The sequence below is a fragment of the Trachurus japonicus genome, chromosome 2 (genome assembly GCF_045865225.1).
Source record: "Trachurus japonicus isolate A0001 chromosome 2, Traja_1.0".
Taxonomy (NCBI): Eukaryota; Metazoa; Chordata; class Actinopteri; order Carangiformes; family Carangidae; genus Trachurus; species Trachurus japonicus.
This window is the reverse complement of record NC_140908.1, coordinates 2237205-2261410: the sequence shown is the minus strand read 5'-3', so window position 1 is coordinate 2261410 and position 24206 is coordinate 2237205. Positions and strand designations below refer to the sequence as shown.

Below are 24206 nucleotides of genomic sequence, written 5' to 3'. Positions count from 1 at the left end.
CGATTATCGGATTATCAGATCCACGAAACTGCAACAAACTTAGAAACTCAAGTTTGTAGACGTCAGTTTGGAAAATAAACGTGTGTTTTTGTTCCGGGGTCCAGATCTCCAGGATGCTGGCGGCTAAAGCGGCGTTGGCGATCCGCTACGACGCGCTGGGAGAGGACACGAACGCAGAGATGGGAGCGGAGAACCGGGCGAAGTTGGAGGCCAGGCTGAGGCAGCTGGAGGAGAAGGGCGTACGTACAGTCTCATGAATAATTCATCATAAAGATTCCTAAGTACAGTCACTTTCCAAAAAAAATTCATTAATTCATTCAAACCTTTATTTAAACCTCAAAAACCATCAATTATTGGTAGATGTGCACCAAAGTAAAAGGTAAATGCACAGATACTGGTCTATTTATCTAACATGACATTTAAATGTTAGCCTGTTGTTTATAATTTAAAAAAAAAGATGAAAATAAACTTTAACATTTGCTATAGATGACAATTAATGACCTTAATTTTTCAAACATTTCCCCTGGAGGGTTAATAATTGGTCCTATATTAATAGATACTTAAATAGTTTGTGTAAATAATTAGTATGCAAGTATATTTGATTTTACACATTTGTAGTGTTAAGTTAAGTTTACTTTATTGTCACATATACCTTTGGTCAACCAACCGAAAGAGGTTTGTAGTAGATTTAAAAAATATAGTAATATTGCAATGGCAATCAATCAATATAAAAAAAGAAGAATGCAACAGTGCATACCTTGTTGTGTTGTGAAATTAATTCATGCATGATAATGGTAACAAGAACAAGATCATCTATAATCTGAAGCGTGCTCACCTTCCTGCTGCATCTTTTCAGATCCGAAGAATCAGTGGAACGGGCAAAGCGATGGCGAAGGCGGACAAATACCAGCACAAGAGGTGAGGTGTCACAAACACCACCATGACCTCTCAGTCTCCGCCCCCAAACATCAAACATTTCCACGTGTGAATGTAAAAGTTTTAAATTAAATGTGCATTTTGTTTCCCTCCGACACAGTGAAGTGAAAATGTACGATCCGTCTGGCGACTCCACGATTCCCTCCACCTCCAAGAAGAGGAAGTTCGAAGAGGTAGAGGAGGAGGAGGAGGAAGAGCCGGCGACGCCTGTGGTGAAAAAGAAAAAGCCCAAAAAGGAAGTAGTAACAGAAGAAGAAGCAGAGGCAGCGGAGGAGGAGACGCCAAAGAAAAAGAAGAAGAAGAAGAAGGACAAGAAAGCAGAGGAGGAGGAAGCCGAGGAGCCGAAGGAGGAAGAGGAGGAGGTAGCCGTCACAGAGGTGAGAGAGAGAGACACCGATAATCAATAAAACAATAATATAATTAATATTATTGTTGGTTATTGTCTTAACTGTTCATTTTTGTCTCCAGTCGACAGAAAAGAAGAAGAAGAAAAAGAAAAAGAAGGTGGAGGAGGAAGAAGACTGAGGATAAAGGAGCAGCGCGTGTATATATATATTTTAGTTTTTATGCCATTTTAGTTTCATGTCTGAACGTCTTTATATCTAATAAGGGCAGAAATATATCGTCTGTTTGACAGCAGGAAGAGAACAAATTATATAATCGGGTCAAGTATTAAATTGAGAGAAAGTGTGAATCATTTTTGTAACTTGCTCTCTCCTCTTTGACAGTTTATGTTGATCTTTATTTGTGACACATCTGTATCAAAGTTTCTCCTTTACTGTCTGAGACTGTGAACATCTGCCCTGATGGAAATAAACCTTTTTGTTGTAAATATGTGGTTTGATTGAATTGATCGAGTGTAGTAGCCTATTATAAAAGCAATTTGTGTTGGATAAAACTGGATTATTTAATAATTTAATACATTTCACTTTTTGCTACATAGTTTATTGCATTGTTAGAATAATTTGTGCATTATTTATGTTAGTTTACAGTTTTATCGTTAGTTTTAGATGTTTAATGCCCATGGTTTAAAAGATCCTGGTTTGCTGACTGGAATCTGGAGACAAAATAAAACAAAGGTGGGGAAAAAAGAATGAACATGAACAGAAATAATATAATCTAATATTTTATTTTATATTTCAAGCCTGTTTTTTTTTAATTTTTATTTGAATAATTCTTGTACTCCTGTGATATTAATTTAAAGGTTCAGTGCATAAAATGAGGGGAAAACAGTGACATCTAGCATTACAATTCTATTATTTATCTATTAATAATTCTATTGGTTATTTATGAACGTGAAACTCTTGAAACGTGCTCTCTGGTTGGCTGGATTTTCCAAAACGTGGCGGCGCAAGATGGCGACACTCTAACCAAGACCCTTGCTATATGTATATACAGTATAAAAGAAGAATTATAAGGCTACAAAAACCAAACAAATTTTATTTTATAGCGATTATACAAACACTATTATTATAAAAGTAATTTGTGTTGGATAAAACTGGATTAATTTAATACATTTCACTTTTTGTTACATAGTTTATTGCATAATTACAATATATTTTGTGCATTATTTGTGTTAGTTTACAGTTTTAGATGTTTAATGCCCATGGTTTAAAAGATCCTGGTTTGCTGACTGGAATCTGGAGACAAAATAAAACAAATGGAGAAAAAAGAATTAACACAAACAGAAGTAATATAATCTAATATTTTATTTTATATTTCAAGCCTGTTTTCTTTAAATTTGAATAATTCTTATACTCCTGTGATATTAATTTAAAGGTCCAGTGTGTAAAATGAGGGGAAACCAGTGATATCTAGCATTCAAATTCTATTATTTATCTACTGCATACTGAATGTGGGATTCAGTATGCTACTCGAGCAGACCGACGCCGTTCACACCGCAGTATGCAGTATACGAGTTTCCCAGAATGCATTTCACGGCAACCGGTAGCAGTAGCTGTAAACAGGCTAGAAGCTGTTTTATTTCTCGCTCTAGCGCTGTAATTATGTAACTTTATTAAGTTTTAATATTTTTTCATGCGAGAAAGTAACTGTTAAGACCCCAAATATACGGCCAGTTTATCCAAATGACAGCTGTTTAAAAGTTTGCTCCGATGTTTTTCGGAGAAGTGAAGCTCCGCAGCGACCGGGACATCACAGAGGCAGCAGCCGGTCTGCAGAGCTGCTCGGCCGGCCAACACTACGACGTCATTCCGGAGGAGAAAACGGTCGCTAATTAAAGCAGATATCAGTGGAATGTTTTTGTTAATATAAGTCCTAAATAGTCCTATTTTCCGTCAGCAATCACTTACATGAAGTATTTCAGCCTAAACACGAGTCTCTCCGTCACTCTGCTCTGCTGTAACCCGAGGAGAAAATTTTCCTTGTGGGATACAAGTGTTATCCAATGAGGGGAGAGAACGGCATGAAGGGCTGTGTGTGCAGCCAAGGGATGCGCGTGAATGTGGTGACGTAGCACGAGGACCAATTGATGCCTGACAAGGGCGGGGGCTGCTAACTCATGGTGCGTTCAAGGAAACTCGTACTTTGTGTTTTTCCTTCCTGTGAAGTCATACCAGTTCGATCTGGTACGAGTTCACGGGTCGGAAGTTACGAGTGGCCGTTATAGGGAACTTTCACAGACAACAGGACGGTAAAAACACGAGCTACGGGTTACCTGGAACGCTACCAAGTCGTAGTTGTGACTTGAAGCTGTAACTTACGGTTTCAAAAGCCTGCCTTGAACACAGCAGTAGCCGAAACGGCCGTGCCGCTGTTATCTGCTTTAACTTACCCGTAGGTTTTTAAAGGTTTACCACCGGCTGGTTAAATTATTTTAAGGAGATAAATGTCGGTCTCATTGATGAAATCTCAATTGTGGCAGTAGCATTAGTTTGTTTGAATGTAAAGTGAAGCTTCTTGTGTGTAAGCAGCGCTGCCTCGGGGCTCTGGAGCCTAACGTTACGTACAGAAATCACCACATTTACAAAAAATAAATAAATATTTTACAATGAACCGATCAGTCTTATTTTATTAAACTATAGTTACGGTACACGGCTACACTACCGTCTTTGGTTACGCTCTGGTTACGGTTAGACGTCAGGGGAGCATTGCATTGTGGGATACAGTAGGCGATGTAGTCTGGTCAGATGCATACTGGAGATATTTTCCGAATCAGTACGACATCCGGGAACTTTTCGCGTACTGCAGATTTTGCTTTTGTTCGCATACTGCATACTACATACTACATTTTGGCCAAATCAGTACGTACTAGCAGTATAGTATGCGGTTTCGAATACAGCCACTGACTCCCTGAGTCTATTTGAGAAGACACACACCATGTCTCACTTCCAGATAATTAGCTCACTGAGTTAAGCGCTGGTTCTTGGTGTCAGAGGTTGTGAGTTCGAGACCCAGCCAGGGTGATGATGATGATGACAGATCAAAATGTCAAATGTTCTCAACACGAAACACAAGACAATTGTCCTAATGGTGGCATCACAGCAAGCTTCTAAATTTAAAAATCCAAATAGCTTGGACTGGACCATGTGCGAAGGCTCCTAATATCTTAGACTCATAGTAGATGTTTGACAAATACATATCATTATTTTACCTCAAAAACGGATTTTTCTTTTTCTGCCTACACGACAGTGAATGGCTTACTCAATTTGTGAAGCCACTGTTGAATGCAATTTGTCAATTAGCTCAGTGCGATAGACAACGGTCTTTGGTTCCCGAGGTTGTGGGTTCAATCCTCAACTGATGCAAATTGGACATTATAAGGACAACTGTCTTGTCTTCCTATTCTCCTGTTTGTTGCTCAGAATTGCCTAAATTTGCCCAAAAGTAGCCCGGACCCGACCCATCGCTGCGCAGCAGCTATAATAATTATATTGTTTTTCCATTTTCCATTCTCTACAAACATGGCGGCGCAAGATGGCGACACTTTCTAAGCAAGACCCTTGCCTTGTAAGGCCATGAAAGCCAAACAAATGTTATTTTATAGCGATTATACAACATGGGGAGTATATTCAGATTTTGCCAATAAACCTTGACAAATATTACAGACTGGACCTTTAAAGGCTAGTGGGTTAAGGTGTCAGTGGTGGAGTGTTGGTACCTTCTGTGTGAACGGCGAGGCGCAGGCCAGGCAGCTCCTCTCTGGAGTGGACGGACTGTCCAGGACGAAGGGGCCGACGTGTCCGGACTCGGACCGGGCGGCGGCCACGGCGTCTTTGATGGCGAAGAACACGGAGCTGCCGAGGAAGAGGACGGGTTCTCCGATGCCCTGAGGAAGAGGGAGGAACGACATCAGGAATGGCAGTGTTTGTAAATATCTGCTTGTGTTGCATCAATGGAAACCCTCCACGTGATGGTGACCTCTGACCTTAGAGGAGTAGATGGCGTGGGGGTTGTCGGCGTCCCGCAGCAGATGGACGTTGAACCGCAGCGGGACGTCGCACACGGCCGGGATCTTGTACTGAGACGGACCTCGAGTGTACAGGAGCCCGGAGGGGGAAAACTTCAACTCCTCCATGGTGAAGAGGCCCAAGCCCTGCATGAAGGCTCCTTCAATCTGATTGGACCAGACACAGGAAGTTTCTTTTAACCCTCCTGTTGTCCTTCTGGGTCAAATTGACCCAATCTGTTCCCTTCTTCCACCCTTCCTTCTTTCCACAATCCTTTTTCTCTTCCTTCCTTCCTTCCTTCCTTCCTTCCTTCCCTTCGTTCCCTTACTTCTCCCTTGCTCTTTTCCCTTCTTCCTTCCTTGAACGAATCTGTTCCCTCCCCATCTTTCTTTCCTTCCTTTTTCCCTTCCTTCTTTCCACAATCCATTTCCCTTCCTTCGTTCCCTTCTTCCTTCCTTCTCCTTCCTTTCTTGAACAATTCCTTCCCTCCTTCTGCCTTTCCTTCCCTTTTCCCTTACTTCTTTCCACAATCCCTTTCCCCTCTCTTTCTTCCTTCCCTCGTCCTTAATTCTTCCTTCCTTTTTGACCCAATCTGTTCCCTCCCTCCCTCCATCTATCTTTCTTTCCTTGGTCCCTTCCTTCTTTCCTCCCATCTTTCCCTTTGTCCTTCCTTCCTTCCTTCTTTCCTGGCATCCTTCCTTCCTTGACCCACAAGGACAACAGGAGGGTTAAGATTATACATTTAATTTATTTCTCCTGTCTTCAGATTTAAAGATGTTAATGTAAACTTAAACTTAAAAAAGATATTATTCTCTCATATGATGAAAAAAAGCTTAAGGGCGAGGAACTGTTTCTGTTGAACCTTTTCATTTTGATTTAAGGAAGATAGATAGTACATCCACAAACGTGAATGGACCCAAAAGAGTTTTCATGAATTACAACTTGAGTTACATTTGAAAAATTGCAATTTTTCATGACAACATCCTTCTTCCAAAACCGCAAGTTGGAAACCGACGCCTCTGGAAAAAGAACGCGTTCCTGTGTTGGAAGTTGGCGCAGACAAAAGTCTGAATGTTACAGTGCTGTGCAACGAGTGTTTTTCTACACTGATATGTTGAGATGATGAAAGATGTTCAGTGTTTACAGCTGTTATTGTATTTATATAATATATTTATATATTATATTACATATTATATCGTCTTTATGTTGTCTTGTGTTACTGTTGAAGGGTTAAGGTTTTAACCATTCAAAATTAAGAAAAAGTGATCAAAATTTAATCAAATGCAATAAGTTAACATTAATTTTAGAAAGTTATTGAAATAGTTACACTACTATTTCATTTTCAACAAAGTAACTCACCTGTCCGATGTCCACAGACGGGTTCACGCTCCGGCCGATGTCGACCACGATGTCTGTCCTCACAGTCTGCAAGAAGCAATACAATAAAATAAAATAGAAATAGAAATAAATAAAGGTCATGGTTCTCTGAGCCTGGTCTGGTGGTGGTTGGCGGTGTGACCTCTGACCCTGTAGTCTCCGGTGAGGACGTCCAGCTCCACCTCGCAGCAACACGCTCCGTAGGTGAAGTAGGCGTACGGCTGACCCTGCATCTTGTCCCAGTCCATGTGCAGGTCTGGACCTCTGAGTGAGGACACACACACATTTCACTTGTTTCTTTATTTTATAACATTAAATATTTAAAGTCGGACGGACTTTGAACGCCTCACCTGTAGAATCCAGTGGCCGACAAACTGATCTTCTCAAGAAACGCTGCTGTGGCCTGAGGACGGGGAACAGAAACACATAGATCCGTGTCTATCGTTAGACCTATAAAACTAACTTCCAACCGATTCACATCATGCAAAAAAGGGCCATAAGGATATCAAATGGAGAGTATTAAAGTTTGTTGACATAGTAAAAATTAAAACGGCACAGATAATATACAAAGCCAAGAATAATTTATCCCCTAATAATATTCAAAAAATGGAAGAAATGGAAAAGGAAAGAGAGGGGAGATATGAGCTAAGAGGGAAACTTGAAGGGAAACATAACACAATTGAATAAAAACAGATTAAAACATAGTAATGATAGAAAGCTATAAACAGGATTGAATAATTGGGTGTTGATTGCAACTGTAATGCTGTTAAATTATTTATTTATTTTTGGCTACACTTGTTAATTATAGGATAATTATTTCTTTCTATGACTCTGATTGCAACTATAATACTGTTTAATTATCTACTTATTTTATTTTTGGCTTCATTTGTTAATTATTGGATACTTATTTCTTTCTATGACTCTGAAACCATGAAGAGCTCTAATGGATTTAATGGAATATTAAATTAAAGGGTAGGCATCTATAAGCTAGATAGCTTCAGCTTCAGCCTGCACCTTTTCCATCTATTTATGAACTAGTTGAATGAATGATGGTTTTATGGAAGGTTGACTGACTGTGATTGATGCTCAACTGTAAATAATTTTGTGTAAAAGATCGAATAAACTACTACTACTACTACTACTAAAATACTGCATTTTCACCACTTCTCCATGTGAAATCATACCCAACTCTCCCATGATCCTTTGGGGTTTTTCTGCCTGATGGGCTCCAGGCGTTGATACAGAGTCTGGCAGGCATCCTGAATGAGAGAAATTAAACTTACATGTAATTAAAACATTATTAGTTTTTTTTTACCGTCTCCATCACACAGTCGTCTGCAGAGCTGCACTCACCTTCACCGCCATGCCGTTGGCATCAGTGCCGAAGGAGGCGGCGGAGGGACAGGTGTTGGGAACGGTGTTGGTGCTGGTTTCGCTGATGTAGATCTTGGAGGCCGGGATGCGGAGCTCCCGACTCGCAACCTAGGAAACGGACCGTCGGTTTTTAAAGATGATGAAAAAGAGAAATAAAAGGTTTCTTTCTTCCATGATGTAAACAGCAGCTCACAGCGACGCTACCTGCTGCATCTTGGTGTGGATCCCCTGACCCATCTCCGTCCCCCCGTGGCTGACCAGCACCGAGCCGTCTTTGTAGATGTGGACCAGAGCTGCAGCCTTAAAGGGATAGTTCAACAGAGTTGTTTTAGAGGGAAATACAGAGACTGTTGATGAAAAACTGTCCCTGAAGGCAACGCGCATCAGAGGTTTTGCATGAATTTCCCTCTAAAACAACTCTGTCTGGTAACGTTGTGTTATTATCTCATAGTGTGGTGAATGTGCAGGTCACAACTTGTCCACCAGAGCGTTGTGGAGTTGTTGGATTGTGTATTTGATGAGTTTGATGAGGGAAACCAAGAAATCCCATTAGCCTCCGTAGCGTAGCTCTGAGCAGCTCACGGCTCTGCTCCGCCGTTCTAAAAATAGCTTGCACCAACAATTAAAGGTAACGAACCTACTGCTATGACTATAGGGATTATGGCAATGGGCCAGTTTGCGAAAATGTGGAACTATCCCTTTAAATATCATAAATTAATTGAATTGAATATAATGTAGAAGTATCTAAAGAAATAGAGACCTGGTTTAAGAAGCTCTCTGCGAAGGCGATGCCGTATTTGATGGGGATGATGGACAGGCCTCTCTTCTTCCAGCGGCTCTGCTGGTTCAGCTGCTCGGTGGCTCGGCGGCGAGCGGCGTAGTCCGACTTGGCCTTACACTCCTCCCAGCAGCGCAGCATGTTCTCCGGGCTGAACGCCATCTGGTAGTGCGTGACCGACGGCCCGCGGTACATGTTGACCTCACGGACCTGAGGAGGGATTGGTTACATCTTTAGTTTTAACCCTCCTGTTGTCCACCTGGGTCAAGGAAGGAAGGAGGGAAGACAGGAAGGACAAAGGCAAAGAAGGAAGGAAGGACAAAAGGGAAGATGGGAGGAAAGAAAGAAGGGAAAAAGGAAGGGAAGATAGATGGAGGGAGGGGACTGATTGGGTCAAAAAGGAAGGAAGAAGGAAGGAAGGAAGGGAGGGAGGGAAAAAGGATTGTGGAAAGAAGGAAGGGGAAAAAGGAAGGACAGAAAGATGAAGGGAGGGAACAGATTCATTCAAGAAAGGAAGAAGGAAGGAAGAAGGGAAAGAAGGGAGGAAAGAAGGAAGGAAAGAAAGATGGAGGGTCAATTGGATCAAAAGAGGAAGGAAGAAGAAGTGAAGACGAAGGGAAGGAAAGAAGGAAGGATGGAGGAAGGGAACAGATTGCAACGAGAGCAGTGAGGAGAGAAGCAGCGGCAGCGGCCGGCCAGCACCTGGTCTGCAGGACGGCCCAGCGCCATGGCAACATCGGTGATCATGTTCTCCACCACCATGATGCTCTGTGGAACGCCGAAGCCCCGGAACGCCGTGTTGGACGGCAGGTTGGTCCTGCAGGCGGCGCCGACGCCGCGCAGGTTGGGAATGTTGTAGGCGTTGTCCATGTGGAGCAGGATCTTCTCCACCACCTGCACAACAACCAGGTTCACAACATTAGAGTAAATTTAGAGTACAATAAGTAAATACTCTAATGTTGTGTACTTTATTGGATTTTTTTTGTTTGGAAAAGACATTTTCCATCAGAATCAACACTGCAAAAATATAAAATTGGTATTTTCCATAGTCCTTTTCCAGTTTTTTTGGAAACATGTCCTTATATATTCCACTAAATATGAAAGGTTTGACACATTTACACACAGACAGACACATTAAACTCTCTCTTCAACCGGCATAGTTGCAGTTTCTGCATCAACATATTAACAAAGACAACTATATACATTAAAGTGAGGAAACATACTTATAATTTCCACCAGGGAGAGGAAGGCCACATATAAATTCAATCCATTTTTCCCCAATCTGATAAAATTTAACATTTTGGATTCTCAAACAAGAGGTCAGCTTTTCCATTTGGAATATTTTCCAGAGTTATTCCGTGCCAATCCTCAATTATAGGTGGTGCTGGGTTGAACAACTTCTTGGTAATGGATGTTTTACTTGCAGCCAGTAGGCCAAGTTTGTGTTCTTGTATTTTATTAAAATATCTATTCTATTAAAAATACTTATAACATTCTTCCTATCTTATTTTTAGTTTTAGTTATTGTGGTTTGAAAATGCAGAATGCAGAGTAAACGCACCAGAACAGACTCATCCACGGTGTTCCCAGCGTTGGCGTAGTACTGGAGGTCTGCAGCCACGATCCTCCCGTCATTCATGAAACCCACCTGCAGCAACATGAACCTTCATATTAGAACTTCTCCTGTCTTAAATGTGAGAGCAAAGAGAAACTGAAGGAAAAGTCCCTACAGTTTGTACATTTAGCCAGTTTATTCCTCTCTCACCTCCATTATTTAGATTTAAAGGTATGCAGTCTATGGCTCTTTATGAAATAATCTCATAAATTGTAAAATGTAAATGCACTTTTACTGCTTTAATCGTCATTTTGAGTGTGTTGTTGTTGCACCTTGTACTTTCCCAGGACGGGGTGACGAGCTCCTGTGATCAACATGTCGTCTCCTCGCTCCAGAACGCAGCGAACTGCACGATTGGTCCTGAGGAGAACATTTTAAAAACAAGGGGTAGTTCAACATTTTGGCAAATTGCCCCATTGCCATAATCCCTATAGTCATAGCAGAAGTTTCGTTACCTTTAATTCAGTAATTTCTCATGGGATTTCTTGGTTTCCCTCATCAAACTCATCAAATACACAATCCAACAACTCCACAACGCTCTGGTGGACAAGTTGTGACCTGCACATTCACCACGCTATGAGATAATAACACAACGTTACCACAGAGTTGTTTTAGAGGGAAATTCATGCAAAACCAGGGCCTTCAGGGACAGTTTTTCATCAAGCAGTCTCTGTATTTACCTCTAAAACAACTCTGTCTGGTAACGTTGTGTTATTATCTCATAGTGTGGTGAATGTGCAGGTCACAACTTGTCCACCAGAGCGTTGTGGAGTTGTTGGATTGTGTATTTGATGAGTTTGATGAGGGAAACCAAGAAATCCCATGAGCCTCCGTAGTGTAGCTCTGAGCAGCTCACGGCTCTGCTCTGCTGTTCTAAAAACATCTTGCACCGACAATTAAAGGTAACGAACCTACTGCTATGACTATAGGGATTATGGCAATGGGCCAATTTGACAAAATGTTGAATTATCCCTTTAAATTTTCACACAAATCATCACACTAGTTTCTATAAAACATTTAATTTCTTACTTCCACGCAGCCACAGAGGTGATGGAGGCCAGGACGGAGGTTTTGGTGACCTTCCCTCCGAACGCTCCTCCGATCCTCTTGGTGTGACACGTGACCCGGTTGGACGGGACGCCCAGCGTCTCCGCGATGGCGTCCTGCAACAAACACACCCTCCATCCGTTTATCTATGAAATGAAATGCACGCCACTTCAGACGTGTTCCTGCAGGTGGTGTCTCTGTGTACCTGTGTGAGCGTGGGCCACTGAGTGGACACGTAGGCGTGGAACTCCGTCTCCTCGCCGACAGGAACCACCAGCACGCTCTGAGTCTCCATGTAGAAATGCTCCTGGCCGCCGAGTCGCACACGACCTGAGGAGAAGAGACACACACAGACAGTCTGAGGAGGAATCGGGAAGGAAAATGCTGCTTCTGTTTGATCCCACGTCACGTTTACCTTCATAAACCTGATCCACGCTTTTAAACGCCACGTCCACGTCTCCTCTCTCGATCCTCCTCCGCGGCTCGAAGTAGGACGACTTCTCCACGGCGTCCTGTCACAAACAGCAGAGAGAGGAAACTAACGCTCTGCTCTTGGTCCAGTCATTTGAAGACAAAATGGGGGTCAACTTTGAACAAATTGCAACAGAAGCAAACTCAACCATTCATATGCCTATTAATTATTTTTCTCACGTGAATAGGGTAACATTTTTAACCTTTAGATATCTCCATGAAAATTACCCAGTTGAATACTTACATTAAGACAAACAAAAATGTATTACAAGTTTTTTGAAATTGTTTGTTAACATGAGCATATTTGCATAAATTTGCATAAATCCCACCGTTTTGACTGCACAGGTATATACGTATATATAAAGGTGCTGTGGTGGTACCAACGTAAAAAAATTAGTTGATTCCATTGGTCACTCGACAAGAAACCACTTGAAATTTGAAGATGGCTGCAATTTTTCAAGATGACCACCACCTTAGTGGAGCAGGTATGACATGCTCCTTTCTTAATTAGGTGACAGCTGCTGAGATCAGGGAGCTCCAGCAGAAGGACACTTATCTTCTGATGGTTGTTTTGATCCAACAGTTCTTTAAAAATATATATTCTTGGCATTTTCGCCTTTAATGATAGAGAGATATTTGTGAAAGGGGGATGGAGAGATGGAAGGACTTGCAGCAAGGGATATGGACTGGATTCGAACGTCGCTGCAGGAAGCACTCGTTTTACATGGTAGCCTAAAGCGCCCTAGCTCATTAAGATACTGTGTGCCTAACTGCAGTATGTCAACAAGATTGAAAAAGACATTTTCACCTTCTATACCCAATGTTTAGGTGTTGAATGTATGCAAATTAGCCATACGAAATTAGATTATGCCCTGTTATCTCATGTTGACAAAGAATTAAAAAAAACTTGCAATACATTTTTTGTTTGTCTTAATGTAAGTAATCAACTCAGTAATTTTCATGGTGATATCTAAAGGTTAAAAATTTTACCTTATGCATGTGTGAAAATAATGAATAGGCATATGAATGGGCTATATTTGGGTCTTTTTCTAAACTTTCCCCCAATGAGATTCTTCTGGGCTTTTATTCCCTCACTCAGGACATGTTGAGGATACAAAGTCAGTTGAGTTTGCTTCTGTTGCAATTTGTTCAACCTTTTTTCATAAAATGACTGGATTATCTCTGCTCTCTGCAGCGACACAAACCACACAGACAGACAGACAGACAGACAGACAGACAGACAGACAGACAGACAGACAGACAGGGACTTGAACAACGATCACTGACCTCCACGGTGAACACGGGCTCCGGCAGATCTTCGTAGCTGACCTTCACGGCGGCCGCCCCTCGTTTGGCGTGCGCCCTCGTGTCGGCCAGCACCGCACAGATCATCTGACCGATGCAGGAAACCTGGAAACAGTCAGACGCTGCTAGTGTCAACGAACCTTTATTATCATGAAATATATAACACATCATTGTTGAGGAATAAAAACGAGACTAAGTGTGGTTTACAAAATAAAAACTCTGCCAAGATGTCTCTTCATTTAATGTTTAGTCACATTATTATCATTATTTTGCAGTATTTATGTTTCCTTTACTTTTATCCCAGTTGGATTGGATCAGTCGGATCCAGATAGAAACTTTTCTAGTTTATTAAATCTGGATAATGAGTGTTTTAAATGTGACGGTGTATCAGACTGAAGGCTGAATTTGTATGAAAATGGGCTGTTTGTATTGTTTTCTGTGCTGTTTTTGTTTCTTTAATGTCTTTACAACAACCAGTTTCCATCTGGTCTGGCTGTTTAAATAAAAAAAACAAAAAAAGGAAATATACAGTACATTGGTCAAATTCAAACTTCAAACTTCATACTTCATTAAATTATCCAGTAGTTGGAGAAAAGTTCTTTAATTGTTGAATAATCAAAAGTTAACTTTATTAACTTATCAGTGTTATAGTTTAAAACTGCAACATATAAATCAATAAATGTTTATATGCTACATTATAAATGTTGTTTATTTGACAGATTGAATTTAATTTAAACCACATGTTGTTCCTGAATCCACCAAACTGCTGGGATCAGAATAATCCAGATGTTCTGGATCAAAGTTTTCCTGATCCAACTAAAAAGTTTACACAAACATAAACCAAGGGTTTGATCCAGATTATTACGTGATCTGATCTGATCTCAGAGTCTGTTTTTAGTTTTAAAACAACCCATTTTCAAGATTTGATCCGATCAATCATCCCAAATCCGATCAGATTACCTTTGAAAATGAAAAAGTGAAATATTCCTGAATGATTTATTATAACAATATTTTATTTCTAACTTTGCTGAAACCTTGGATGAGGTCATCATGACTCACCTGCGTCCCAGCGAGCAGCTCCTCCTCGTACCCGAACATGGCTCGGACCTTCTTCCCGGGGATGTCTGTCGCCGTGACGACGTCCACGACTCCAGGAAGCTGCAGCGCCGCGCTCACGTCCAGCGCTCTGTCGCACAAAAACACAGATTTAGAATCCAGATGTGGATATTTAACGTTAGAGAAGTGAGAGAAAAAGAGTGGCAGTGTGTTTTTTTTTTTTACGTGATCTTGGCGTGAGCTCGGGAGCTGGTGACCAGAGACAGGAAGAGCTCGCCGTCGGTGGCGGGGATGTCGTCGCAGTACACGGCTTCACCGGTGGCCTGGCTGATGGCGGAGCGATGCATGATGGGACGGCCCACCGGGTCCTGGGCGCTCTGGTCCTTTGGGACACGCTGCAGGAGGAGGAAGAGAGGAACCAAACAGGGTTATGTTTAGGGCTGCAACTAACGATTATTTTCATTATTGATTAAACTGTTGATTATGAAAACGATTAATAGATTAGTTGTTCGGTCAATAAAATGTTAAAAAACATCAATCAGTGTTTCCCAAACCACCAGATGACGTCCTCAAATGTCTTGTTTTGTCCACAAAACAAAGAGAGACTCAGTTTATTGTCATAAAGGAACAAAGAAACCAGAAATATTCACATTTAAGAAGCTGAAATCAGAGAATTTGGACTTTGTTTTCTTCAAAAAACTACTCAAACAGATTATTAGATTATCAAAAGTTTAGTTTAGTTTAGTTTATTCGTTAAATAGTTGAGGATTCATTTAATAATCGATTCTTGTTTGATTAATCGATGAATTGTTGCAGCTCTAGTTATGTGTCAAAAACACATGAACACACACAGACCAAGGGTATTATAGTTTTAAAATGTTCATTCGTTTTTATTTTTATTTAGTTTTTCAGTTTAGTTTTAGTGAGTTCAACAAGTGATGAAGTACGGTGGCCAACAAGGACAAACGCGCTGCAAACACAGGAATGATGCAAAACCAAAAACAAACATGCTACAAAAAAACCACTGCAAATAAAAAGAAACGCCGCTGCAAATCAAAAAAACCCTGACCTGGAAGTCCTGCAGGCTGGGCTGGATCTCTCTGGGTAACGGCTGGATCCTCTCAGGAAGCTCGTCTGTGATCACGTTCTGTAAAACAGAAAAGAAAAGAAAAGCCTGGTGTCAACATCCTGCAGCATCCATCATCATCTTTTTCAGAGAAAATAATCACACTACAACAAATAATCCAGGTGCAAAACAGAACTATCACAGGAAGTCTCTCATCTTCAACAAGGTAAAGACGACAGGGCAGCAGCAGGAGATATTTGGCTCAGTTGTTATCTAATCCTGCAGAGAAAAACATTTCAAATAAAACCAAACAAAAACAGACAAACTAAATACAGATCAATAGTTTTTAGTTTTCCCGGCGCTCCGTCTGTCCTACCGTCTCTCTGAGCCAGTGCAGAACCTCCAGGTTGAATCTGAAGAGGAAGCTGAGAGTCAGCGACCGCCTGAACTCCACTTTCCCTCCAGGAGCCGACGGAGGCAGCTGCAGCTCGTCCAGCAGGACGTCGTAGGCCCGACCCAGCGTCTCCTCGTCCCACGGCCTGGAGCAGGGAGCAGAGGAGGAGCAGGAAGAGGATGAGACAGGGCTTCTGCAGGTACCAGCAAATCTAATTTCATGCTTTTTAATGCCCTTTTTAATGCCATTTCAAACAGTTTTAATGCCTGTGACTGCAAATACTACACGTGCCACTGCAAAAACTCAAAATCTTTCCAAGAATATTTGTCTTATTTCCTGTCAAAATGTCTCATTTCTAGTCAAAACTAATCTCTTTTCACTTAAAATAAGACTCATCACCTAAAAATGAACTTGTTTTTAGATCATTTTCATTGGTTTCAAACAAATTTTCACTTGAAATAAGTAGAAAAATCTGCCAGTGAAAGCAGATTTTTTGTGCTTGTAATAAGGAAGAAAAACTTGCTCCACTATCAGATTTTTCTACTTATTTCAAGTGAAAATCTGCTTGAAACAAGTAAAAAGTGTCTAAAAACAAGCTACTTTTTTTAAATGCGATGAGTCTTATTTTAAGTATAATGGGACTTGTTTTGACTAGAAATGACTTTTTTGACTAGAAATAAGATAAATATTCTTGGTAAGATTTTGAGTTTTTGCAGTGTGCGTGTACATACACTTACCTATATACACACCCAATTACTTGGTTCTGCATGTTTACCACACCAATAAAGGTGCACCGACTGCAATTTTCTGGCCTATCACCGATTTTTAAAAAGCCTGACCTGCCAATTCCGATTTTTGCCGCTAGCGATTAAAAAAAAAAAGAGTCAACAGTAGCCTGCCACCACCTAAAAATATTAATTTAGAAAATTCTCCATTTCTTCACCCACGTTTAATTTGACTGTAGATTAACTGTACAATCCCCCTATTTTTCTGCTCTTTGTGCTCTATAGGGATGTAATGATATCAAAATCTCACTGTATGAATCAATCCATTTTTTATCAATTTTTTAATGCCTTTGAGAATCGAATTTAATTCCTTTTAATGCCATTTAAGGCCTTAATTTTAGCAAAATGACTTTTAATGCTTTTCAATGACCCGCGGAAACCCTGTGAGAGGAGGAGGAGGAGGAGGAGAGGACATGAAGGAGGAGAAGAAGCCGGGACGGGAGCGTCTCACTGACTGAGCCATCAGAGCTGCACAGGTTCTGGCGGCGCTGAGCGTGGTCGGTCCCATCCCTCCGAAGTAAAGACTGACATCCTGAACCACCCGGGACCCCTCGGAGAAAAACACCCTCATCCCCGTCGTCACCGTGGCGAACGAGCTCTCCTTCCTCGGAGCCTGACGGAACGCTCGGACAAACTCCCCCTGCACCGGAAAAACACCAGAGAAGCAGTCAATAGGGTCAAAATTTAAACTAACAGATTTCACCATGAAACTTCCCAAGTTTATCACTCACATTAAGACAAATATTTTTTGTATTACAGGTTTTGTCAAATTTTATGTTTAAATATGTAAATGAGGCAATATCTAATGAAATATTCGCTAATTTGCATATATTTCCAGAACAGAAATCTGAACAATGGATAAAGCCACTTTGTTTTATTTTGTTGACATGTTAGAGTCTGACGTTTTTACAGAGGAGGATTTTGGATATCTCTTTTTATCACTCTGTAAATGAGAAAATACTGTCACCAGCCCTAAAAAAAATCTAATTTTGCCCTTTTTTTAGTAATAAAATGTTGTATAAATGAGGCTGTGAATGATATATCAACAATCCCCTCTGTAAAAACCTTCAGAGTATAGACAGGGATCAAAGTGGAAGGTTTGGTGTCTGGAAGTGCTGCTGAAGTGGAGATTTCTAGCTCAGAGTCTGAGTCTGAAAAACTCATTTTGAGAAAACGGCCTTTAAATTACTTGGACTGTAAAATTCCATAGATTGTTATTGTCAATCCTACTTTTACGATTTGTTGAGGATATGGAGGAGATGACAATTTTTGGAGCCTACATCATTGTTCAGGAGAGAGAGAGCTTTATAATGATACCTGACATGACATAGGTCAGACTAACTTTTAGTGAGTTTAGGAGAAATCCACTGATGAAATGAAGTCAAATAAAAACCTTAAGGTGGATTTTCTAACATTTCTTTACACTTTTCTGAAAGAAGACATGATAATGAAGAAAAACAGCCCAAAATCTCTGTCAAAATCAGTTTTTGCCTGTCGTGTTTCGCCTTAAACAGAAAAACTTTTGTACCTTTCTGGAAAAGGGGATGAGGACGGAGACGATGATCTCCTCCGGTCTCAGGACAGTTTTCCCGAAGCCGACGAAGAAGTCCTGGTTGAGAGGAAGCTCCCGTCGTCCTCCTGCAGGTTCACAGACACAGAGACGTTCAGCTCATCATCAGGGTTCAGGACTCGGAAGCAGCACAGCAGCAGCAGCTCTCCTCCGTCACATCTGGACTCTCACCGCTGCAGACGATGCTCACTCTGCCGCCGCCGGCCGCCAGGACCGGGTTCAGGTCCGAGTTGGGATACGCACTCATGATGTTGCCTCCAAGAGACTAAAGACACAGACACAGGAAGGTTCAGACTTCACCTGCAAGATTTTGTTTCACAGACGGATAAAGAGAAGGAAGACGGAGGAAGACGAGAGACTGACGGCGACGTTCCGGATCTGCTGACTCCCCAGGTTCCCCAGCTGCTGCAGCAGAGCAACGAGGAGCTGCGTCTTCTCCTCAGGAAGCTGAGGAAGCAGCTTCTCCAGCAGAGAGCGGAGCTCCGACAGGCTGCAGCCGGCTCCCACCCACAGCCCTGCACACAGACAGCCAGGTGTGTTACATAAAGGGACAGTTCAACATTTAGTCAGATCCTCCTCTCACCATAATCCCTATAGTCATAGCAGTAGGTTCATCACCTTTAATTATCGGTGCAAGCTGTTTTTAGAACGGCGGAGCAGAGCCATGAGCTGCTCAGAGCTACGCTACGGAGGCTCATGGGATTTCTTGGTTTCCCTCATCAAACTCATCAAATACACAATCCAACAACTCCACAACGCTCTGGTGGACAAGTTGTGAGCTGCACATTCACCACGCTATGAGATAACACAACGTTACCAGACAGAGTTGTTTTAGAGGGAAATTCATGCAAAACCACTGATGCACGTTGCCTTCAGGGACAGTTTTTCATCAAGCAGTCTCTGTATTTCCCTCTAAAACAACTCTGTCTGGTAACGTTGTGTTATTATCTCAGCGTGGTGAATGTGCAGGTCACAACTTGTCCACCAGAGCGTTGTGGAGTTGTTGGATTGTGTATTTGATGAGTTTGAGATCTCAAAACAACATGCACCGATAATTAAAGGTGATACCTAGGGGGCAAAGCAGACAGACACGGAGCGTTGTAAAAGGTTTGACACTAGAAATGATATCTAGGCACTTCAAGGATTAAAACCTGGGTGGACAACCTGGTCAACTAGCTGCTGGAAAGCTACAGGGGCCAAAACCCTCTTTTGGGGACATTTTCCTGGCAGAATTATGTAAATGCAAATATTTAAGTACTACAATGGCATAAATAGTCATACAACTATAACATTTGGCAGAGAGTATCTTGACACATAGGGGGAGGCAAGAAAAAAAGATTCTGGGGCTTGCTGCAACTCAATTTTAAGATATCACCCTCAACATCCCAAAAAAGACAAAAAAAAATACTGTTCGCCTGACAAATTCTCATGAAAATGAATGTTTTTCAGCACTTTATGGAGAATATCTATGCTTAACATGTATATAGAAAACTTCCTTAAAGCAGAAGTAAGCGGAATATTTGTGTTAATATAAGTCTTAAATAGTTCTATCTTCCGACAGCAATCACTTATATAGAGTGTTTGGTCTGAAACACGGGTCTGTCAGTCACTCTGCTCTGCTGTAAGCCCAGGAGAAAACTTTCCTTGTATCCTACAAGCTTTATCCAATGAGGAGAGAGAACGGCATAAAGGGGCGGTCCTCTCTGTGTGTGCAGCCAAGGGATGCGCGTGAATGTGGTGACGTAGGGACGAGGGCGGGGACTGCTAACTCCATCGGCTGACAGGAAGTTAGCCAAAACCACCGGATCACTTACTTCTGCTTTAATTCATAAGTTTCCATTTGAATCCAAGATAGCCTTTCTACTAGCTACTAGAAAGCTACGGGGTGGCTCCAAACAATGCAACATCTATTGTGAAAAACTACATTTATTCCATATCCTTGATATCTGAATGAATGAACCTACTTCTATGACTACAGTATAGGGATTATGGTGAGAAGAGGATCTGACTAAATGTTGAACTGTCCCTTTAACATCAGAGCTGCAGGTTAATGTGTGTGTGTGTGGTGACCCACCCTGCGGTGTGTGTGTGACCTCAAACAGCTCCTTCACTCTGGTTGGAGATATGATCAGCGGATGCACGACGCCTTTGAACTTTATATCAGGACCTTTGACATGAAGCAGAGAGAGAGAGACGAGTCTTTAACACCCAGCGCTCTGCGTCTGTGACGTCATGAACAGGAAGCGGTTTGAACTGGTCACCTATGTTGGTGTTTCCCATCACCAGTGGAGCTTCAGGCTGAGCGGTCTTCAGCTGCAGCAGCTCCTCCAGAGAGGCCGGGGACACCCAGCTCATCCTCTCCCCGTGGAAGCTGAGTGTCTGTGGCTTCACCGCCTCCGCCTGCAGCTGTGGACAAATATATTATTATATTATTTATTCCTTCAGATTCATTGTGTTTCTCTGGCTTTTATTTGCATTATCATAAAAGGCTTCGTTGTGTTATTCATTCTGACTGGAAAGCAGCAGCTCGTCCTGTTTCCTGCTGACAACCAAAACTGTTTGTTTTTTCACAATTATCATATTATAAGATGAACTTCAGACAAACCAAAATGTATATTCAAGTTTCATGGGTATTTTTGTCACGTTTTAGTGTTTTAATCCACAATGTTGTGTGTTTTAGCTGTGTTCTGTTAGTATTTATTGTATTTTATTATTTTAATGTATGGGGCACCAACCACACTGTTACTTTTCTTGTCTGGTGTGTTTTTGTCTTTGACATAGAGAAACGTTTTGAGCATTATAAAAAGCCTTTACATGTTATATGAATGTTTTTCTCTTTTTTTCCTGTTTTGCTCCTTATCACAGTTAATCTCAATCCATTTACTTTTTTGACTGCTGTGTTGTGGTGTTAGGTCTTTCCTCCCTTGTGCTATATATATGTTTGTTTAATGTCTGGGCGACTTACGATCAGTTCAGGAGGGAAGATCAGCTCCTGCGTCGGGTCCAGAGGCTCAAACTCCTTCTTGTCGAACAACTGGGGCTTTTTAAAGAGACGACGATGAGGAGGAGGAGGAGGAGGAGGAGGAGGAGGAGAGAGAAAGAAAACGTTGAAATCTTGAAAAATACAGGAGAGAAAAACATAAAGTAGAAAAGACACAATCCTCACAGCGTCTTCATCGTTGTCGTCCAGGCAGCAGTTTCCCTCTCCGTTGACTTGGCAGCAGTTTGTCTCCTGTGGGGACCAGACAGTTCATCACACAGACGTCAGATCACAGTAGTGAAGAGTCGTCTCAGCTGTTTGTCTGCAGCTTCCTACCTGACAGAAAGTCCTGCAGCCGTCCACGATGGGCCGATACCCGGTACAGCGGCACAGATTACCTGAAAACACACCGCACTGTCGCCTTAATTAAGATCTAAAGAAGAAGGATAACATATCGAATGATTCAGTCTTTCGACGCGCAAAAGCAGAGTGAGAGAAACGCTCTGGTGGACAAGTTGTGACCTGCACATTCACCACACTATGAGATAATAACACAACGTTACCAGACAGAGTTGTTGTAGAGGGAAATTCATGCAAAACCTCTGATGCACGTTGCCTTCAGGGACAGTTTTTCATCAAGCAGTCTCTGCATTTCCCTCTAAAACAACTCTGTGTGGTAACGTTGTGTTATTATCTCATAGTGTGGTGAATGTGCAGGTCACAACTTGTCCACCAGAGCGTTGTGGAGTTGTTGGATTGTGTATTTGATGAGTTTGATGAGGGAAACCAAGAAATCCCATGAGCCTCTGTAGCATAGCTCTGAGCAGCTCGCGGCTCTGCTCCGCCGTTCTAAAAATAGCTTGCACTGACAATTAAAGGTAACGAACCTACTGCTATGACTATAGGGATTATGGCAATGGGCCAATTTGCCAAAATGTTGAACTATCCCTTTAAAACTGTTTAATATAGTTGTATTGTTGAGTTTATAAATATATGAGCATGAAGTCGCCTTGAAGCTGGATTAGATTAAATGTATCCTATTGTTTTTTATGGGGCTTTTTTGTCCCGGGAATTGAAAAGTAAATTTGGGAAGTTTGTGTGATAATAATACAAAATAAAATAATAAAAAAAGAAAGTGAACACACACACACCAGCCAGAGCCTGGGTGATGTCGTCCATGGCGGGCTGCTGGTTGTTCCTCAGCAGGGCGTACATGGACATGACCATCCCCGGGGTGCAGAAGCCACACTGGGAGCCGTGGGCCTTGGCTATCCGCTCCTGCACCGGGTGGATCCGGGTCCGGGTGCTGCCCACACCCTCCACCGTGGTGACGGCGGCGCCGTGCAGCTGGCAGAGCGGCAGCAGGCAGGCGTTCGCTGAGTAATGTCTGATGATGAGGATGATGAGGAGGATGATGCAGTGAAAGGGGGAAACTGAACTTCAAAATAAAAGTCTCATTATTATGATTTGCTATTTGTAAATCAGCTAAAAGGAGCTTTTCCTCATTTTTATTACTGCTACTTAACTAATGCTAACACTGACAGCTGTTTTAGCCTAACAGTTATATTTATTATATTTTATATTTTATGACTGTATTAGTCATAGTTTGTGTGAATAAAGGTGATTTGAATGAGATGAACAGACTGAAAATCTTAAGTTTTCCATTCAGGACTTAACTTGCAAATGAAAAACTTGCATAAGTGAATAAATCACAGTGAATCACAATGTGTTCTGTAACATTCAGGACACAACATGGTGAGTAAACGACTGTTAATGCAAATGTTTTCTTGAAATTAAATGTCTTACAGTTTATTTTATCATTCATACTATGATGATCTTATTAAATACTGAAGATTTAGCTAATGTTGTAACCTTGTGTTCAGGTTTTAAACAGCAGAAGAGTGTGTGTGCATTAATATTAAAATAACTTGTTGTGACTGTGCAGTAAAGGATACAGGATGGTTTTGGTGGCAGGTTGATAGCGAGACACCATGACGGTGCACGCCCCGCAGCCTCCGCCTCCACAGCCAGACTTTGTCCCCGTTAACCGCACTGGAGCCACGGTCAAGGACACACAACCAAACTAAAACTAAAACTAAAATATGATGTGAAAGTGGATTGTTTTCTAACTTGTGGAGGATACGTTTCTGTCTGAGGTAGGACAACAGCATCGTCTCAGGGTCTGCATGTTCCTCCGTTACCTGTAGGAACAGGAAATAAAACCATTATCACACACAGTTCAACACAACAGAGTGACAATATGAAAACTGTTTTTATTCCAACAAAAACTTATCAATCATGAATGAGGACTTCCAGTATTTACACTATCACGGTTGCCCAAATATTATTTGGAAATCAGAGTATTATGACACAGATTAACACATTTCAAATAAAAGAAACAAAAAATTTACTTGAATGACTGTGAATGTGCATAAAAACAAAACATAAAAGTTGTTTAATTCAAACTAATTAGCACTTTTAAACAGTTTCTGGCCCCTAGAAGCAGTAAATAACTGAAACTGAAGCCAATATATGCATATACTGTATTTTTCCTTCCTTTTAAGTTTATTATTAAGCTATTAAAATATAGGACAGACTGTGTCCTTAAATCACCGTTGAACTTTTACCCATCGACCCCTGCGGACACACGATCAGTCCGGTAACACATTTTCGCAAAACACCAGTCGACTATTTGAGCTCTTTTTGCTTTAACTTACTTCTTTATATTAAATATTAAAGTCTCTGACATCGTTTCAATGCGTTAAGTGAATTTTTCCACAGGTGATAAGAAGTTAAAACACATTTAAAACTTGAAAACAGATGTTTACGACGGACAAACTTAACTAACTATTAAAACAAAGACACATACATGACAACAAACTGCAAGAATGCAGGCGGTAAATGCTGAATTTACCTTTTTCCCGTTGACAAAGAAGCATAAAGAGTCTCCAACCTTCGCAGAAAACATCTTGCAAGTGCAAAACAGTCGCAGTTTGACCAGAGACTGTTTATAGTTTCTAGTTACAACACTTCCGGGTTTCAAT

General features: G+C 41.4%; 2 protein-coding genes across 3 annotated transcripts in view; one reads left to right on the top strand and one right to left on the bottom strand.

Annotated features, from left to right (window-relative positions):
• nop58 (NOP58 ribonucleoprotein homolog (yeast)) overlaps positions 1-1768 on the top strand; it is a 5695-nt gene extending 3927 nt beyond the window's left edge. Inside the window, exons 11-14 of the mRNA XM_085795206.1 lie at positions 105-239; positions 857-918; positions 1037-1313; positions 1405-1768. Of these exons, the coding sequence (XP_085651332.1) occupies positions 105-239; positions 857-918; positions 1037-1313; positions 1405-1461 (531 nt within the window). The 3' untranslated portion in view covers positions 1462-1768. The remainder of the gene's footprint in view (positions 1-104; positions 240-856; positions 919-1036; positions 1314-1404) is intronic.
• On the bottom strand, positions 1660-24206 carry aox6 (aldehyde oxidase 6). Of its 2 annotated transcripts, none has more exons than XM_085795193.1 (34): positions 24077-24206; positions 23306-23363; positions 23118-23214; positions 22314-22549; positions 21499-21560; positions 21349-21414; positions 21148-21222; positions 20444-20588; positions 20257-20349; positions 18546-18697; positions 18354-18447; positions 18141-18250; positions 17068-17252; positions 15810-15972; positions 15437-15514; positions 14593-14762; positions 14371-14497; positions 13294-13416; positions 11951-12047; positions 11741-11865; positions 11518-11651; positions 10761-10848; positions 10435-10521; positions 9577-9768; positions 8857-9084; positions 8301-8396; positions 8076-8204; positions 7907-7981; positions 7073-7125; positions 6872-6986; positions 6705-6770; positions 5324-5512; positions 5057-5224; positions 1660-1993 (listed from the first exon to the last, which is right to left on the bottom strand). In XM_085795193.1, exons 1-34 carry the CDS (start codon positions 24128-24130, stop codon positions 1943-1945), a joined length of 3981 nt encoding a protein of 1326 aa, XP_085651319.1. In that variant the 5' UTR covers positions 24131-24206; the 3' UTR covers positions 1660-1942. The 2 variants fall into 2 exon arrangements, with proteins under 2 accessions (XP_085651319.1, XP_085651310.1); XM_085795184.1 differs by lacking the exon at positions 1660-1993 and adding an exon at positions 2416-2576 and having other exon boundaries at positions 24077-24166.

Bases quoted from the DNA above. Each gene is read 5' to 3' on its own strand.
- aox6 (XM_085795193.1), bottom strand. From the start codon at position 24,130: ATGTTTTCTGCGAAGGTTGGAGACTCTTTATGCTTCTTTGTCAACGGG. The intron at 18,698-20,256 runs GTGGGTCACCAC...GTCTGTGTGCAG, and splicing joins GGTCACACACACACCGCAGG to GGCTGTGGGTGGGAGCCGGC. The intron at 15,973-17,067 runs GTCAGTGAGACG...TCCCTGCTCCAG, and splicing joins TGTGCAGCTCTGATGGCTCA to GCCGTGGGACGAGGAGACGC.